Source organism: Petromyzon marinus, chromosome 23, assembly GCF_048934315.1.
Source record: "Petromyzon marinus isolate PM22_M1 ecotype Great Lakes invasive population chromosome 23, UKy_Petmar_22M1.pri1.0, whole genome shotgun sequence".
Lineage (NCBI taxonomy): Eukaryota > Metazoa > Chordata > Hyperoartia > Petromyzontiformes > Petromyzontidae > Petromyzon > Petromyzon marinus.
In genome coordinates, this window is record NC_133689.1 from 210225 (window position 1) to 230245 (window position 20021).

At 55.9% G+C, this 20021-nt stretch overlaps 1 protein-coding gene across 3 annotated transcripts; it reads right to left on the bottom strand.

Moving 5' to 3' along the window:
- Positions 1 to 1015: 1015 nt before the first annotated feature.
- Positions 1016 to 19543, bottom strand: LOC116945107 (zinc finger transcription factor Trps1). Of its 3 annotated transcripts, none has more exons than XM_032959225.2 (6): positions 18865 to 19543; positions 10710 to 11366; positions 8047 to 8663; positions 7397 to 7778; positions 6682 to 6804; positions 1016 to 6514 (listed from the first exon to the last, which is right to left on the bottom strand). In XM_032959225.2, the coding sequence occupies exons 2-6, from the start codon at positions 11325 to 11327 to the stop codon at positions 4925 to 4927; spliced, it is 3330 nt and encodes a 1109-aa protein (XP_032815116.2). In that variant the 5' UTR covers positions 11328 to 11366; positions 18865 to 19543; the 3' UTR covers positions 1016 to 4924. The 3 variants fall into 3 exon arrangements, with proteins under 3 accessions (XP_032815116.2, XP_032815117.2, XP_032815115.2); XM_032959226.2 differs by having other exon boundaries at positions 7397 to 7781; positions 10905 to 11366; positions 18865 to 19540; XM_032959224.2 differs by having other exon boundaries at positions 7397 to 7781; positions 18865 to 19539.
- Between the last annotated feature and the right edge of the window lie 478 nt (positions 19544 to 20021).

The following is a 20021-nucleotide window of genomic DNA, read 5'->3' on the forward strand; positions in this document are numbered from 1 at the left end:
CAAAGAGCCATCAGGCCTCCTCTCAAACAGAACATCCAAGAATGGCAGCTTGCCATCTTTCTCCACTTCCATGGTGAATTCGATGGATGGGTGTCTGGAATTGATGTGGTCTAGGAAATGGTTCAATGCTGGGAGGCCATGTGGCCAAATGACGAAAGTATCATCCACATATCTCTTCCACAGGGAAGGACGAAGGGTGGATGTCTGGATGGCGTCTGATTCAAACTTCTCCATGAAAACATTGGCTATCACTGGTGATAAGGGGGAACCCATAGGCGTACCCTCATTTTGTTTGTAGAAGGTGCCATTCCATTCATATGTTGTTGTTTTATTACTTTATGTGAACGAAAAGACACAAATTCGCCCGTTTTCTCATTGAAAATAGGTCAATTTCTAAATGTTACTGTCCTGGTCACAAAAGCAAAGTTTGTGGGGAATAACAATAGCCATCCTCTATACTTTTTAGGCATAAGCAATTACGAAATAACATTGACTACCCAGGAACAAAAAATGTGTGACAATAATATCAGAGACCCAGATCGAGAAGTCATCATGTGCGGCTAAAGTCGTTAATACAATCGAACCTCGTCGCCAGTGCGTACGAGCCTCACAGCAGCTGCTGCTGCAGGGTAGACACGCGGCGACCTCCTAGATCTGCCCTCACAGTCTCCCACCACCCGCTGTGAGGTCCTGGCCCTAAGTAGCTGGAAACGTGGAGACCGCTTCAATGCCCGTCTCGGCAACGGGCCCTCACCCATCCTGCACGGGTCCCACCCACCGCGGCCGTTTGTCGCATCTACAACTCACCGGCCGTGTCTTCTTGCGGGCTTCTGCATGGATTCTGGTACCCGTCTCAAGACACCTGTCTTCCTCAAATGCCTTTTGTTCTATTAACACTCAAACTCATCTATCCTCTCTTACAAAGTGGTTTCCGTAGCAACGCGGATTCCTCTACTTGTGGCGCGCGACCGTACCTGTGCACGTGCAGGCATCAGGACAGATGTGGCCACGCGGGTGAAAGTTCATCTGAGTTTATTTTCCTCCATAGCCAGGCCACAGTTCGCTCATGGCACAAGGACGGACAGCGGGGACACGGGGATGCAATTAAAACGAAGACGAAGATAACGATAAGAGACGCCCGGAGCAATCCGGGAAATACCGCGGCAGAGAAAGAAGGGGGAGTGCAGATCAAAGGAAAGGGCAGCTTATATGTAGGCAAGGGCAGTGCATTCCGGGGAAGGGCAGCTCGTACCAGGGAAAGGCAGCTGATAGCACATAAGGGCAATCCCTTACAGGGAACGGACACTGGTGTCATGGAAGGACATTTCCTACGAGATCAGGGAAGCTGAAAAGGGCAGCTCACACGAGGAAGGGAAACCACGGTATAGTTGTGCAAAACTCTGAATGATTGAGCCCCACATTATCGTGTTACCCATCGTTGTTACGCGGTCATTGCAGCGATCGCAATGATATTGCAGTGTGCGAGATGAGAGGGGCACTCACGTCTTGACAGGTACGAGGCCCCCAGCAGCATCCTGCCAACCTCACCAGACATTCACCACTCGCATCAGATTCTCCATATTCGTACCACTCACCAGAATCTCACTGGATTCTCACCAAACTCACACGACCTCTTCTCCTAACGCGTAGGGACTGGACTCGGTGTTGTGTTAACGCCAAGCGAATTTATGACTCGGGTATCACGGGAACGTAACAATTGTGCGACTGACGTCAACGCGAACTTGGCAACTGCGGGGTGAATGAATCACGACCCTGGGCAAAGAGGCAGTTTCCTGCTCGCATGAGCTTTTATGTGGGACTCAAGGTTCATGTCTATGTCGGGGGCGAGGCTATCCATAGGACAACCACTGTTGACTTTCTCAATGTGGTACTTATTTTATGGACCGTAAAAAGATGGACTGAGTTAACCTCCAAACGAGGATTTGAACTCGCAAACCTTGTGAATACGAAACGCTCGCTCTACCGCTGAGCCACGGGGCCGGGATACGACCACTCGGTGTACAGATGTTACCACTAGATGGCAGACACATCACGCGTTTCAATCTGTTGGCACGGCACCTTCGCAAAATTGCACATACTAGCATCAAGTTGTTGCTGTTTATGTTTTGTTGTGACCATGTGGACAAGTGAAACGGAACAAAGAATAAAGCCACAAGACAGTGACGACTGTGAGTTGTGCAGTTTGTGAATGGGTGGATCAGATGCAATCGGAACATGTGCCAAGATGGCAGATGTGCGAGTCCTAGTTGAGACAAACTCCGGGCAACATGACTCTTGTTGAGCCCTAAGTATAGACAACAGGCGAGTAAAAATGTACGCACGATGATGGCCACTTTGGGTAGGCTGTTAAATCCTGCCTCGCCGTCCAGACTCCTGTGTGGAGGCAGTGAATGTATCCTCGTCTCGCATCACCACCGCCGATGAAACCCGGAACAATCCTGATCCAGGAGGCGAGTGCTTGAACACCGAATGGAAACACCCGGGTTCTCCTTCAGGGCTTAAAACAAAATCCCCTGCTGGAAACTTTAGAAAATAAAAAATATGGACATGCAATGCGCGCTGGAATTTGGTTTCCAGGAAAATCAACAACGTGCGGTCAGCATCGTGATCTGTCTGAGAACCACAGGCTGACATTTGTCAGAAACCCCACGAGACTGTCGAGAAAGGCAGCGGTGTTCAGCACGGGAAGATCTCGGACGCCCGGCACACAGCATGGAGCCAGCCCCTTCGGACTGCAATCTGTGGGGACCTCTGAGACAGGCGGAGCGTGGACAGCGGTTCGACAACTGCTTACTCCCAAGAAAGGCAACGTCCATCGCTATGTTCAAACTCGTTCACCTGCGAATGGCTGAGCTGCCATGCAGCGGATTGCTTCCATGCTTCTGTCGTATCTTTGACAGTGAAGGGGCGGGAAGGAAGCGATGCAGTCTCGACTTGAGCACCAACCACGCGGCTTCAATGCATGATGAATTTCGTGGCTGCTGGGACGAGTACATGTCACTAAACGCTGTATGAATGCTCGTGTTTCTTAGTGAAAGGCCCTCATATCGATTGGCAGGTGCGTGTCAGTGTCGTTCATGGCACGGTCAGTGTGACCGGTTTCATGGCCCCTATTGAACGAGTGAGTGGCACCGGGTGATGCGTGTAGTGACACGTGTAATGAGGGACAAGTGTAGTGAGGCACACGTGTAGTGAGTTAAATGTGTAGTGAGGGATGTGTTGTGAGTGAGGGACATGTGGTCAGTGGTGTGTGGTAGAGTGGCTCTAATCATCACGATTCACACAATATTTAATGCAGCTTGGCTCAGCCTATCATCATTTTTTTGGGGCCACTCAAATGAGCACAAAGTTGTACACATCATTGAATCCTATAGACTGGGCTTCTCCACAGCAACGCGGAAATTCCTCCGGTGGTTCTGTATAACGGACGTGAGCGTGAGGCCAATGAGAGCGACCCAGCTGGAGAGAGTGACTTGAGAACTGATGGAGTCCATACTGCACTCTCACCCTACGGCTGCCCCTCGTGTGGACTCAAACGTTGAGCGTTAATCAGTGGCATGCGACTGCGTGTCTCCATGTGTCATCGTGCGTGTCTGTGTGTCGTGGTTGACGTACAATGTGCTACATTTTTGCCCATCGTGCACCACAAACCTTGCCCGACCTCTCTGTGGTCCGGCACGAGTTGTGTAAACGTCGGCACTGGGGAGGCGTTGGTGGCCGAGCATGCATCGTGCTGACCCAACCACATCGTGCCTTAATCGGCGCTCGCCGGCCATACTCCGTAAGGCTAGCGGGTGTCTGTGAGCGTAGCCACGAGTCTCTCTCGGCCGAGCGGTGATCACCGTCGAGAAGGCGTCCGCTCTGGAGACTCGGGAGAGGGGGGGGGCTTCAGTGCAAAGTTGGGCCCCGGGGTCTGGGGCTCGGGGGACCGGAGGTTAAGGCAGGGCCCCCACGGCTCCCTGGCGCACCTCTTGGAGGCGCGCCGCACGCCTCGTCTGTGGCAAATACGGCCGTAAACAGTGGAACGCGTACAATTTGCGTAAATAAAAAATATACAAATATATATAGAGAGAAAGAGAGAGATAAAGAGAGAGCACTTTCGTGTTAAACATACTCAGACACAAACAATGCAGGCAAAGGTGGTGGCTGTGCAGCCTGAGAGGGAGGAGGGGGGCAAAAAGGGAGGCACAGAGATGAAGGGGAGGAGGGAGGCAGGATCCATCGGCATCCCTCACAGCGAGACGCCTACACCACTTCGTGTGAACAGCTCCTGCTGCTGCCACTTCATCGCGCTCTGCAGGTGTCATGGGGGGCTTGTGGTGACGGGGGCAGCCACGGGGGAAGGGAGTCTGTGAGCCAAGGCAGATATCTCACTCGTTGGTACCACCAGAGGTGGAATAACTTTAGTAGGTCCAATTTATGTTTGTGGCTAATAACAGTGAATTACTCGATAACCGTTTGATATGAGTGGGGTTATCAAGTAATTAACGAGTGTTTACAGTATGTTTTGATACCTAGGGTGTTACCGGTTTCTGATTTGGCTCACGGACCAAGGGTGAGGAGGCCGCGTCGCTCACCGCACACCCCTCGGGGCGGTTTCCCTTTCGACGCCTCCCGCTCCGCGTGACGAACGCGGAGGTGTTTCACACAGCCAAGTGCAGGCGGTGCCTGGGTTACAAAACATATCGAACCTCGTGCCATCCTGCCGACCCTGCTGGCTGACACGGCGGTGGGCATGCAGATTCTTAGGCCCGGTTACTACATTCTAATTAGCGAAGCCAATTTAACGCCGCCGGTGAGCGTGCTCCCGGCTCCGAGCGCAGCCCTGTCCCCGCACACCGGGTTCCGGGACGGGGTAACCCCTCTGCTCAAGTCCCCACTCCTCGCACCTCCCTCCTCGGCCCTAGAGCTCCTCGCGGCCACCCGGGTCGGTCCCCGAGGAAGCGCTCTCTTCGACGGGCGACCCAATGAGTGGGCGGTTTGGCGAGCCAGCCGATGGGCAAGCGGATGGACTGCTGCGCTGGCTAGCGGCTGGAAAGCCCGGGGGGCTGGTTCGTAGGCAGGCTGGTGGGCTGGCATGCGGACTGATGTACAGGGTGGTTTGTGGGCTAGAATAGGGACTGGGGAGCTGGCTGCCATGCCGGTTGGCATTTGGGCTATCATGCGGGCTAGCATGCAGGCTGGTGCGCGGGCTGGCGTGCCGGTTGGCATTTGGGCTAACACGCGGGCTAACGTGCGGGCTAGTGTGCAGGCTGGTATGCGGGCTGGAATGCCAGTTGGCATTTGGGCTAACACGCGGGCTAACGTGCGGGCTAGCGTGCAGGCCGGCAGGTGGGCTAGCAGGCGGGCTGGCAGGCGGACTGGCTGGAGTGGCGGGCGGAGGGCGGTGCAGGCCGCGCTGGATGTGGGTTGCAAAGTCGTACTTGTCGGCGCAGGCGTAGGCGCAGATAGCGCAGTGGAAGGGGCCTCCGTCGCCGTGGCAGCTCATGTGCAGTGCATGCAGCACGGCATCCAGAAAGAGGACGCCGCAGTGCGGGCAGCGGGGAGCCTCATCCTGCGTGCCCCTCTCCACCGTCGTTGCACCACCATTGCCGCCGCTGTCGCCGCCACCGCCGCCGCGCCACCGTCGTCCCAGCGCCCCGCCACGCCCCTCCGCCTCCTCCGCCGGCGCTCGCTTCACCGCCAAGTCTAGCGGAGCATTGCTAATGCCGCCACTGGTGCTTGCGTCGGCGCAGGCGAGTGCCTGCGGTCCCAGCGCATAGGGGGGGTACGCCGGGTCCCAGGGCAGGGACCCCGTGGGCTGCAGCACCAGCAGCTGAGCGGCGGGGCCCCCGCTCAAGGCCGAGCGGTACTTGGACCAGAAGCGCAGCCACTCGCTGTCTGGGTAGGTGTAGGGTGGTACGGCGTGGCCTGGTGGGGCTGGCAGTCCGAGCCCCGGGAACTGGTACTTCTCTATGGGGCTGCCGGGCGGGGTGGCGCCCGCCCGCGCTGGTGGCCTCAGGTATTTCTCGATGGGGCTGCCCCGCTCGGACGAACCCCCGCCGTCCTCCGGGGGGCTGGTGCGACACAGCTGGTCCCCGGCCCGAAGGCCGCCTGGCCCTGCCGCTGCCTGCTGCTGCTGCTGCCGCTGCTGCTGCTCAGAGCAGGGACTGCTGCGACCTTCGGCCACGGAGAAGAGCGGCCTGGGCGGGCCAGGGTGGCAGGGCGGCGTGGCCACGCAGGGCGGGCGATCACCGTGTTTGCCGGGCGGGCCCTTGGTGGTAGCAGCTGCGCCAGCCCCGCCAGCCCCGCCAGCCCCGCCAGCCCCGCCAGCACTGCCAGCACCGCCGCTAACGCCGCTGCCGCCTGGGCTTCCGTCGTCAGTGGACGTCCACTTGAGTTGCCTGGCAGCGGCGACAACATCCGTGGGCTCTGGGTGGACGCGCTTGCGTGTCCTCCGTCGGATGATCTGCTCACCATTGCTGTGCTTGATGATGTTGAGGGGCCGCGGCGTCTGCGGTGGTGGGAGGGGTGCGTCGAGAGGGGCGGGGGGGCAAACGCCGGCGATATTAGGCTCCAGCTGCCACGTGAGCGGATAGGCCCTCACGGCGCGAGTGGGGCTGCCGGGACGCGAGAAGTGGGGACCACGCCGTGAACCCTAACCGGCGCAGCGCCGCTCACCGCATGCAATTTCTGGTAGAGGCCGCAGGCGTTGCACACGTAGCCGCCGCTCGCGTTCTTCCTCCACAGTGACGTCCGCGTCGTCAGGCAGTTGGCGCACGACACGCCCGCCCCGCGCCGCCTCTGCACCATGCACAGGGAAGCAGAGTCTCAAGGGGGGATGCCGGGGACCGTGGTCTGGGACCGCTGTCCCCGGCATCGCTGGTATACCGGAGTAGGGCGCACATTACCCGTAGCCATAGCCATCGTGAGCAGTATTCTGGACATGGTGTGCCGGGTGTGGAAATGTTTTCTGGGTCACCAACCTGAACAAAATCGGCTGGAATTAACCCCTTAAGACAACTGGCAACCATGGTAGCCTTGTAGAGAAGATGGGAGACAACCGGAGATCACAAGGGACCGTGTGCGATTTCCGACTACCACTGGAGACAACCTGTGATCACGAAAACCAAATTAGGACCAAAAAGAACCACCAAGTGGCCATGGGGCACCATGGGGACCACATGTGACCACTGAGCTTCGTGAGGTATACCAGGCCCCATGATGGAACCTTGAAGGCCACAGGGGCCCACTGAGAACCACGTGGGCCCAACAAGTACCCTGAGAAAGCATGGCTCATCGTATGAACCTCAGGTGAACCACAAGAGGCTACAGAGACCATGGGCGTCTACAGGGACAGTGGGACCCGCAGGCACCACGACCCGTCCAGCCGTACCCTCATGAGGGAGGGCAGCTCCTCCTTCATCTTGTGCTGTGGCTGCTGCTGCTTCAGGTGCTGCTGAGTGCCACCGCTGGGCCGGTTGGCAGAGGAAATAGGCGGGGAGTTGGGTCCTGGGCCCTTGCGCCCGTTGTCAGGGATCAGCGTGGGTCGCTGCCGGGGCGGCTGTTCAGGGGTCAGAGTAATGGGTCCCAAGGCCTCATGGGGCCTCTGCAGGGCCCTCAGGGCTGGCTGCGATGCGAGCGGGGGGTCCAGGCCAGTGTTGGGGCCCGAGCGGGGGGGCCCGTCCACCTGGTGACCCTGAGATGCGTGCTCCTCCAGCTCTGCTGAGTCGTCCGTCACGAAGTCACAGTGGCCGCACTGCAGCCAGGAGTGGGTCCTCCTGACGAAAACATCACCAACATCACCACCCCCACCGACACCACTAATCTCACTACCGCACTACCTCACCTATAGTCACACCACCGACACTAGCAGTGCAAACATTACTGAGATCAACACCACTCCAATTAGCACGGTTGGTTACGTACGGTGCGAAAGAACTTCAACATACATACATACATACACTGACACCATAATCACAATCACTGACATACCACCATCACCACCACCTCACCTGTGAGATCTCCACCCATGAGGACCCTCACCTGTAGTGAGTGGTGAGAGCAGTCCTGTCGGCTGTCCTGAAGGCACACTCCCGGCAATCGAGCAGGCGGCCCCCTCCTCCTTCTCCTCCTCCGCGCGCATCCCTGCCACCCCTGGGCTGCTGCTGCCTCCCGGGAGACTCGAGGCCCCCGGGGCAACGGATCACCGAAGCCTGGCCCTCTCCACCCGCCGCACTCCAGACCATCAGCTCAGCCGCCTCGGCTCCTCGGGGCCCCTCGGGGGCCCGCAGCGCTCCCCGCCCGGCTTCGGCCTCGCCGCATAGGCCGCAGAGGCCGCACCACACGTAAACGGCACCCGGCGTATCGCCGTGGCCCGGGCAGGGGCCTCGCGCTGCCGCTCCCTGGCCCTCGGCGTTGGCGACGGGGGGGCCGCGCGGCCGGACATCCGAAGAGGAAGAAGAGGCGTCTTTGCCACTGACGCCGGGCCCCGTACCAGCCTTCACCTTGTTGGGGTGAAGCGAGAGAGCGTGGGCCTCCAGCTCAGCCGGGGAGCTGCCCAGGTAGGTGAAGTTGCAGAACTTGCAGCGGTAGTACTTGGTGTCGCCCTGACAGTCCGGGGTCTTGCGGCCGATGCCCACGTGAGTTCCTCGGCACATCACCTGGGCAGGTAACGGGTGAAAGAGGGGCGGATGAGAGGTGGATGAGAGGTAGGTGAGGGGCGGGTGAGTCAAGCGGGAGCACCGACGGAGCAATGCACATAGGGAAAAGGAAGCCATTGAAATTCCCTACACCTCTTCTGTAGCAGATGGACAGATAATATGCAGTCTGTGCAGGACCGCCCCCGCCTGAAACCACATTTGGGCTCTGCAAGCCTCTCCTCTGGAAGCTGCCCTGCAAGGCGATGTTGAATAATCCTTGCCAGGATCTTTCCCGGCCTTACATTGAGGGAGATGCACACAGCCCCGCCTACTCTGCTGCTGACCCCACCCACTACTCAGGGAGACACGCCCTTTGCCCGAATCGTGCATGAGGCCAGAACATTTTAAACGACTGACCAAATTCCGATTATCGCAATAATGTTCGTATGTTTAACTTCTTTCGCACCGCACATAGCCAACCGTGCTAATCAGAGGTGCTGAATGTGCGGCTGATGTCACACGCAATAAACCCGTCGATTTGCAATGTAGATGTATGACAAATTGCATTCGCATTGCCCCTGGCCCTGCTCGGCCCCAAGCCAGTGGAAATTGTTTTCTGAGACAGGGACCCTGTGTTTCCTCGGACCCCGTTTTCTTTAGAAGTCCCCTGGAGGTACATACACCTCTAGGTTAGACTCGCTCTTATATTAACTCTATTGCCCGAGATGTTTTACGTCAACTATCGTGATAATTGATGATAATTTAGTACATTTGATATTTATGCCATTCTTGCAGCACAAAGTGAACACAAAGGCGTGATGTTTCACAGACCAGTATAGTTCATGATAGAGGGTGATGTTTTGTAGTTTTACCAAATTAAGAAATTTGAAACTGTTTTTTTTAATTTGCCAATTTTAGAATGATGTCACGGGATCTTTAACGTCCACCGTGAAGCAGATGACAAGGGTGAAGCTTCATACACGCGCAGTATTACCCAGGGCGGCCACTGGGTTTGGGTTCAGGTTAGGGTTCATACGCGCTCAATATTAACCAGGGCGGACACTGGGTTAGGGTTTGGGTTAGGGTTCATGTAAGTATTAACCAGTGCGGCCAGTGGGTCTCATGAAGCGGAGTCTGCGTCGCCCCAACCTCCTGTGATCCCTTACTATGCTCGATGACAATTTTGATTTGTACACCACTGCTGGGCACAGGCCCAAAATGTCTTGTATAGCGCCTTAATCCAAGGTGTTTTCAAACAATCATAAAATTGCACGTAAGATTATAGTGGTTAAAATAAAGAGTGGGGTTGTTATTTAAAGTGGTGTAGTTATGGTGATAGTTAAGAAGACAGGTAGGAATGGTTAAGGAGGGGGTGGGATAGTGATAGGGGTAGTGATAGGGGTAATGATAGGGGTTGCGGTAGTGATAGGGGTTAGGGTAGGCCTGGTCGTAGGGGCAGGAAGTAGCAGTAGCAGGATGGGCAAAGGAGAAGAGATGAGTTGTTGAAAGGAAGGAATGGGAACAGATTAGTGAAGATTATTGTTTAATGTGCTGCAATGGGAGTTGGTTCCAGTGAGGGGGAGCAAGAAAGGATAGAAATAAGAGAGCGAGGCTGGGCGCAGCACGAGGAAAGCAAAGAGAGGGGCGGTAAAGATTGGGAGCGTAGAGGACGGGATGGGGCACAGTAAGGTATGAGAGAAGCAAGTGGTCAGCAACAACAGCACTATTAAAGTTACAATATATAAGAGGTAACACGCATCTTGAATCAAGCAAAGTCCTAATAAGTAAGGTAGTTGGGTTTATGTTTAGCGATGAGAAGAACAATAAGGAGACGACTGACCACCGGTGAGTATGTGACGAGAGTGATTCGTTAGTGCTGGATAATCGATGGCCCTCACTGGTGCTTTACACTGAATGCGATTGGGTGCAGTCAGCCAGGAGCTGGGTGCTCCACCCCAGATCTGACAGCAGCAGCAGCAGGATCCCATCATCGGTCGAGCGTAGCCTCTGTTTATTATCAGCGATTGATCAACGCTAAATAATTTAGGAAAGAGCCATTGCCCCTACCTGCACATCATGGGCCACCGGGCTGGGTTGGGCCCCATCCCTTAGCAACAGAAGATGCCGCTCAACGGCGCGGGGCCCGGTAGGGCCCACCTCTGGGACGCGGCGCAGGGCGCGAGGCCCCGCCGCCAGGACCCGGCTCCCATCGGGGTCGGGGTCCCGGCCACGGGCGTGCAGGCCGAGGTGGAAGCGACGCACATGCTTCACGAGGTCGGCGGGGTCACTGCCCAGGTAGCTGTAGCCGCAGGCGCCGCACGTGAAGTCCTGTAGCCGTGGCGTGGAGGCCGCAATGGCTGGTGCGCCCGCCGCCGGCGACCCTCCCCGGGCCTTCGCGTCGGGACCTCCCGGTGAGGGGCCACCCCCGCTGTCCTGCCCGGGCGGGGCCCCCGCTGGGTCGGGCCCGGCCTCGTCCCGGGCCCCGGGCCCCTCCGGGGAGCCGGGCCGGTCGAGTTCGGGGCTCCAGGGACCCCCGATGCCACCCCTCGGGGTCGCATCGGCACGGTCGGCGAGAGGGTCTGAGGCCTCCCCACCTGCGTGGCCTGGTTCGGCTGCAGCCTCTGGGTCCTCGGGGCCCGCGGGGGCCACCACGGTGCGCAGGGGCAGCGTCTTCTTGCGCACCATGGCCCCCCGGGGCCCACGTGGGGCAACTCAGGGCAGTGCCTGGGCAGGGGAGAGAGGAAGAGGGCAGTAGTGAGGGCCTGTGACGTGACCCAGGTGCTGATCTCACTCGTGAGAGGCAAGGGGGGCCTCAATAGAGGCCCTCCAATCCCACATGACACTCCTAAGGCCTTGGAGTAGGGAACAGGGTCAGGGTCACAGTCATAATCTGCGTCGAAATGTTAAGGTCAGACTAGGAGGGTATCAAGTGGCTTCTCTCCCGTCCTCACCACCTCCTTCCTTGACTCAGCTCCTTCCTGTCTCACCAACTGATTCCCTCCCTCCCTACCCCCTCCCTCACTATCTCATTCCTTCCCTCACCTCTTCCGCCATATCTCCCTGTGATCGTGATATGTTGGAGTAAGTCTCTGCACAATGACAATTGCATATTTTGGGAAAGAGGAAGAGAGGGTGGCGGTGGAGAGAGAAGAGGAAGATGAGGAAGAGAGAAGAGGCTGAGGGGAAGATGAGGAAGAGATAAGGAGGATGATGATGAGGAAGATAGGAGCAGTAGGAGGAGCAGCGCTCTAGGGATGAGTGACTCAATTACGGGGAGGGCGCTTCTCTCACAATGGCCACCGCTTTGGTATTCAGGCCTCGCCTGCCCTGACATTCACGGGCGCTGCCGGAGCCCCGGGCCTCACAAAGGGCTCCTTATAAACACTGACATTAGCTTGGTGGCATGTGCAATCGCCTGCACCGCCCTCAAAGGAGACGAGCACCCCCCCCCCCATTCTAGTGCCATGAAAGCGCGGGGGGTGGGGGGCTCCATTACGTGCGCACCGCCCGGCTTCCAGCCTCCCCCTGCCCAGGTCTCAGATCCTACATCCCAGTTCCCAAATGACGGATCATCACCTTGGGTCCCAGATCCCAAATTCAATATCCCAGGTGTATTATGGCAGATACCAGGCCTCAAGATTTCAGATCTCAATCATAGGGCCTAGATGTCAGATCCCAGATTCATAATCACTTGAGTTTGTGTCCGTAGTAGCGAATTACAATTTCAGTGTAATTGTTATGTCAGATGACAATACCGCTGTGATTATAATTTTCCCCAGGTCTGAATTTCAGATACATCATATATACAGATCCTCAATCCGAGATTCACCACCCAGATGCCAGATCCCAGTGGCAGTCCCACAGATTATGAATATCGCATCATAGTCAGCCACGTGAATCGCTCACGGCGTCCATTGCTACCGGGCACCACACCTCAGTGCCAGATCCTGAATCCCAGTCGAAGATCCCCAAATCACAGAGATCCCTCTCACTGCGCAACATCACCCCACATCACGGACAGCAAAGGGAGGGAATAAATTACGCATGAGGGCTCCAGATGAATGATTGAAGGCAGGGAATGAGTAGAGGGAATGAGTGGAATGGAGGAGGGAGGAGCCCCAGGTGGAGGAATGAGTGAACGAATGGAAGGCATGAATCAGGGTGTGTTTGCCTCATGAGCGCGCATCTTGTGTGTTCACCGCTTCCCCATGGAAACGGCACAAGAGGCGCTTTGTGGCGCCCGGGCCGAGAGAAAAGTGGGGAGGGGGACATAAACACACACAGGGACACACATACACATAGACACACACACCGACATATATACACCGACATCATATATACAGAGACAAAGATCCCTCATATAGCCTCAACAGACTAAGGACAAATGCGGTTAGCGAGCACCTATGAAGTCTGGCACGGCACACAATGTGGTGGGTGGTCAGCACCACGCTCGGTCGCCTAAGTCTCCCTAGTGGCGATAATTACACACCGCACCAGGTACTCATTTGAAGCTGAGTCGACCTAGGGGAGGCCTAAGACCCGTTCAAATAATCGTTACTGGTGTTGACCGTGTGCAGGAATCGAACCCGGTTCACCGGGTTCATAGCACAGCACGCTAACCACTTTGCTACCGCTCCCCGCTGACATACACACACGCTGACATACACACACACAAAGCTGACATACACACACAAAGAGACACTCACCCTGTACCCTGCACTGACAAACTGACACCCTGTACTGAGACAGACTGCAAAAGACAAAAATCACCGTACAGGCTTAAGCAGACTGTTGGAGAAAGTGCTGTTAGCGAGTACCTATAAAGGCCGGCACGGCACGGCACACGAGGGGGTGGGTGGCCAGCACCACCCTGCACTGAGACACGGGGACACCCTGCACTGAGACACCCTGCACTGAGACACAGAGACACCCTGCACTGAGACACAGAGACACCCTGCACTGAGACACAGAGACACCCTGCACTAAGACACGGGGACACCCTGCACTGAGACACAGAGACACCCTGCACTAAGACACAGAGACACCCTGCACTGAGACACAGATACACCCTGCACTGAGACACAGAGACACCCTGCACTAAGACACAGAGACACCCTGCACTGAGACACAGATACACCCTGCACTGAGACACAGAGACACCCTGCACTGAGACACGGGGACACCCTGCACTGAGACACAGAGACACCCTGCACTGAGACACAGAGACACCCTGCACTGAGACACAGAGACACCCTGCACTGAGACACAGAGACACCCTGCACTGAGACACAGAGAAACCCTGCACTGAGACACAGAGACACCCTGCACTAAGACACAGAGACACCCTGCACTGAGACACAGAGACACCCTGCACTGAGACACAGAGATACGCTGCATTGAGACACAGAGACACCCTGCACTGAGACACAGAGACACCCTGCACTGAGACACAGAGAAACCCTGCACTGAGACACAGAGACACCCTGCACTGAGACACAGAGACACCCTGCACTGAGACACAGAGATACGCTGCACTGAGACACAGAGACACCCTGCACTGAGACACAGAGACACCCTGCACTGAGACACAGAGACACCCTGCACTGAGACACAGACATCCTGCACTAAGACACGGGGACACCCTAAACTGAGACACAGAGACACCCTGCACTGAGACACAGAGACACCCTGCACTGAGACACAGAGACACCCTGCACTGAGACACAGAGACACCCTGCACTGAGACACAGAGACACCCTGCACTGAGACACAGAGATACGCTGCACTGAGACACAGAGACACCCTGCACTGAGACACAGAGACATCCTGCACTGAGACACAGAGACACCCTGCACTGAGACACAGAGACACCTGCACTGAGACACAGAGACACCCTGCACTGAGACACAGAGACACCCTGCACTGAGACACAGAGACATCCTGCACTGAGACACAGAGACACCCTGCACTGAGACACAGAGACACCCTGCACTGAGACACAGAGACACCCTGCACTGAGACACAGAGACACCCTGCACTGAGACACAGAGACACCCTGCACTGAGACACAGAGACACCCTGCACTGAGACACAGAGATACGCTGCAGAGTGAAGCCCGACAAAGAGATACCCGCACCCTCCACTGTCACACCCTGGCCCTGCGGGGCCCGGTGTGAGAAAGAGAGAGACGCCCTGCACCGGGGCACCCCGAACCCCGGCCACGTCAGCGGCACCTGCTGCGAGACGGGGAGAGAGCGTTGCGGAGAGTCGGTCGGTGGGGGAGTGTTTGGGGAGTGTGGCGAGGAGGGAGTGATGGGGGGGGGGGCAGAGGGAGGGTGGTGAGAGGGGGGTGTGTGGTGGGGAGTGGTGGGTATTGAGGGAGTGTTGGGGGTGAGTGGTTCGTGCGGCGTGCAGGGGAGGGGGGTGTGGAACAGAGGGAGGGAGGCAGTGGGGGAGGGAGGGAGGGAAGGGGGAGCGGTCCACACGCCTTCATTAAGACTGACGTCACCATCAGTATGCTTCTCGCCGGACCCATTCATGAGCAGTGTCACGCACATTCGCACGCACATAGAGACATAACAACCGCCGTCGGCGGTGACGTCACCACGGCATTTGTGCCAGGCTAGGTGCACCTTGATTGAGATGACTGGCAAATGCATCACCTGTGATCCCCACTGACTGTGCAAAATCGCTGCAATGTTGTGAGCGTCATTCCTCTTCCCTCTGTTGTTGTTGGAGGGCAACTGCCTCCAACTGTAACTTCCTTCACGAGCCTCATCCACAGAGGCCGACCTTGAATCCGCTGGTACCAGTAACCTCCGAGTCCGATCAGCTCCACATCCTCCTGTACCACATCAGCCCATCTCTTCTCTAGTCAGAGCCGCGCCCGTTTACTCCTCTATCCGTCCAAACATACGCTGCCTGGGCATTCAGTGACTAGGCATGCGGGCTACATGACCCAACTAATGCAGCCTCGCCGGCCGGAGGCACTCACTTGATGGGACTGTGACCAAAACTTTCAAGGATTTGTGAGCTCCTCACACAATCTATTCTGGTTAAACCCAGGATGGATCGTAGGCACGCCAGCTTGAACATTTCTTACAGGCTCAGATGCTCCATTAATCGGTCCACATTTCGCAAGCATATAGAAGAGAGGGCATACATGTGGATGAGAAGTCCTGAGCTTCGTATGTAGCGAATGGGCTAGATACCGTCCACACAGCATTAGGCAGCTGATACAAAGATAATTCCGCTCGACTGATTCGGTGTGAGACCTCCGCTGCCAAACTAGAGCTGGCCATAAGCATACTGGTCAATACACTTCTCAACTCTCTCTAGAACTGCTCCATCACTCATGGGGAGTTGAGCGGGTGGAGTGATTTATGACATAGAATAACCAGGCAGGTGCTTGCTTTTGGTTGGGCTGATGGTAAGATCCCATATATTAATGGCATGCTTCAGGTTCAGCCTCCGCAGAGTGAGCAGCAATTACCAGAGCATGAGCATACACCACATGTTTAACCAATAGGGAGCTATCCCTTGACCTTACCCGGCCATCGATCAGCATCTCATTGCATCTGTACCAGATAGGAATTCCTTCTCGAAATACGTGGTCGAAAAAGATGATACACACGCATAGAGATACACAGACACGCATCCAGACAAGAACCAAAGACCCCTCTATTGGCTTTAACAGACTGTTGGACAAGTGTTGTAAGAGAGCACGTATGAAGGCCGACACGGCACACGAAGGAGTAGGTGACCAACACCATGCCCGGCCACCGTTGTCTCTCCAAAGCTGATATTTACACATGGCACCAGTTACTCATTTAAGGCCAAATCGACCTATGAGGCCCAAGGACCGGTTCAAATATTCGCCACTGTTATTGGTCGCGAGCAGGAATCGAACCCTGGTCGCCGAGCTCATAACGCAGTGCGCTAACCACTGACCTACCAAGGACCGGTTCAGACACAGACATGCAAATGTAAAAAGATACACATACGGGCACGCACTCACCACACGCACAGATGCACAAAAACACAAACTCACAAATGTACACTGACACACAGATACTAAGATACACAGATAAAAACAACACACATATATAGATACACACTCGCATACATATACTCAGACACAAACGTATACACATCTAAGTATACACAGAATCGTACACAAAGGTCCCCTTATAGCATGAACAGACTGTTGAGGCAAGTGTTGCAAGCGAGCACCTATAACGCCTGACACGGCACACGAGGGGGCGGGATGCCCAGCCCCACACCCGAGCATATTTGTCTCCCAAGTGCTGATGTTTATACACCGGCTTCTCATTTAAGGCTTAGTCGACCTAGGGGAAGCCCTGAACCGTTTCACACGCAGATTTCCAATGATGTTAGCCGTGGCAGGGAATCGAACCCAGGTCACCGGATTAATTGCGCAGACATAGACGTGCATATAAACAAGCGCACAAGTGCATCCCAAGCACAGGTACACGAGTGGCTGATGTTACGTCCCTTATACCAGGCTAGGTGCACTTTGACGCCGTCATGTGAAGTGTAAAAAGCTCCCTGCTGCGTGTAAACAAAGGTCACGGGACAGAGCCGGGTGCTCTGGGTTAACTAGCTTAGATGACTGGCAGAAGCATCACCTGTGCTTCCCATTGTGTCAACTCGCACACACACAGCACACATGACATCACTCACCACTTTTCCTCACCACATGACTCAACACTCACTATATCTCTTAACATCACTCACTACCGCTCATCACTCACTATATAATGTATGTATGGTGAACTTCTTTCGCACCGTACGTAGCCAACCGTGCTAATCTCCTCACATCACTCACTTTCATACCCCCACCACATCACTCACCACAACATTTACCACATCACTCACCACCTCTCCTATGTCACTTACGACATCACACACTACCCCTCTTCACCACATCACTCAACACTCACTCCATCTCCTTGTCACATCACTCACAGCCATTCACGACAGCTTCTCAGCACCCGACTCGATACATAGACATATCTCTCCTATAGCCTTGATAGACTGTTGGGCTAAGTGCTGTTAGCGAGTAACACCTCTGAAGGCCAACACCACACACGAGGAGGTTGGGTGGCCAACACCATAACGGACGCCTTTGTCTCCATAACAGTGAAAGTTTTCACATATTGCACTAGGTACTCATTTGAGGCTGAGCCGACCTAGGGGAGGCCTAGGACCGGTTCAGATCGTCACTGGTTTTGTCCGTGAGTGAGACTCGAACTCGGGTGGCGGGGTTCGTAGCGCAGCGCGCTAACAGCTGCACTGCCGCTCCTACATAATTCACCACATCACTCACCGCAGATCCTCACCACATAATTCACCACATCACTCACCGCAGATCCTCACCACATAATTCACCACATCACTCACCGCAGATCCTCACCACATAATTCACCACATCACTCACCGCAGATCCTCACCACATAATTCACCACATCACTCACCGCAGATCCTCACCACATAATTCACCACATCACTCACCGCAGATCCTCACCACATAATTCACCACATCACTCACCGGAGATCCTCACTACATAATTCACCACATCACTCACCGCAGATCCTCACTACATAATTCACCACATCACTCACCGCAGATCCTCACCACACAATTCACCATAACATTCATCGTATCACGCACTACCTCTCCTCACTACACTACTCACTACTCGCTACCTCTCCTCACTTCACTACTCACCACTCACTACCTCTCCTCACTACACTACTCACCACTCACTACCTCTCCTCACTACACTACTCACCACTCGCTACCTCTCCTCACTACACTACTCACCGCTCACTACCTCTCCTCACTACACGACTCACCACTCACTACCTCTCCTCACTACACTACTCACCACTCACTACCTCTCCTCACTACACTACCCACCACTCACTACCTCTCCTCACTACACTACTCACCACTCACTACCTCTCCTCACTACACTACTCACCACTCACTATCTCTCCTCACTACACTACTCACCACTCACTACCTCTCCTCACTACACTACTCACCACTCGCTATCTCTCCTCACTACACTACTCACCACTCGCTACCTCTCCTCACTACACTACCCACCACTCACTACCTCTCCTCACTACACTACTCACCACTCACTACCTCTCCTCACTATACTACTCACCACTCGCTCACGACATCACTCACCGTAGGGACGAGCGTAGGAGGTGGTGTCAGGAGCCGAGATCGGGGATGAGAATCAGGGATGAGAATCGGGGATTCAGGATGAGGGAGTCGGGTGAGTAGGAATCAGGGAGAGAGGATCTTGGAAGAGGAACGAGGGAGCTGCTGTGAGGATCGGGGATGACAGCTCGGAGCTCGGGGATCGGGATGAGGGATCAGAGGAGAGGGATCGGGGATCAGGGACTCGCTGTGAAGACGGGAGGTCATGGCTGAGGCGGCAGTGGGGGCGGCGGAGGGGGTGGAGGGATCGGGGGGGTCCAGTGGCACGACTCGAGATGAGAACTGGGGTGAGGAATCGGGGACTATAGGAGAAAGATCGGGGATCGGAGAAAGGGGATCGAGGCCAGGGAGCCGGCAGTCGGCGCGGCCTCGCCACTTTAAAGCGAGAAGAGAGCGGAAGCGCGGGGAGACGCGACTCGAGCAGAGGCGGCGCGGGGGCGGAGAGGGCCGGGGGGGGCATTAGTGAGTGTTGGGGGAGGAGGGAGCGAGCGAGCGGGCGGGCGAGCGGAGGAAGGGTCCCATCCCAGGGACACATCCCACACAAGGGACTCAGCCTCCTTAATGAGGTGGGAGGTGATGGGGTGGGAGGGGTGGACCCATCACAGTCTCTTTAATGAGCGGGGGGAGGGTGATGGAGGGAATCAGTTTTGCGGTGGGGGGGGGGGCAGTCGCCCCCTTCCCCCCCGAGGGCAGAACACGGGGACCCGGCTCACAACCACGCCTAGGCCGCACACCCCGACCAACACCTCACTACTCACGCCTCACCACGAATCACCACCGAACAACAGAGCTCACCTCACACAGCACCGTCAATGTCACCCCGCACACCCCTCCAGCATCACTCACACTTCTCGCCCCCACCTCACACACCGCATCAGCTCCGATAACGCCTAAACTCTCACAACTCACCTCACCGCCCTGCGTCAAGATCGGGGGCTTAGTCGCCCGGGCGCGGTCCCAAATGAGAGCAGGAATGTTGATCATAGAACATACCCTACATAATGCACACAGTACACACCACACATAGTGTACACACCACACACAGTACACACCACACACAGTACACACCACACATAGTACACACCACACATAGTGTACACACCACACACAGTACACACCCC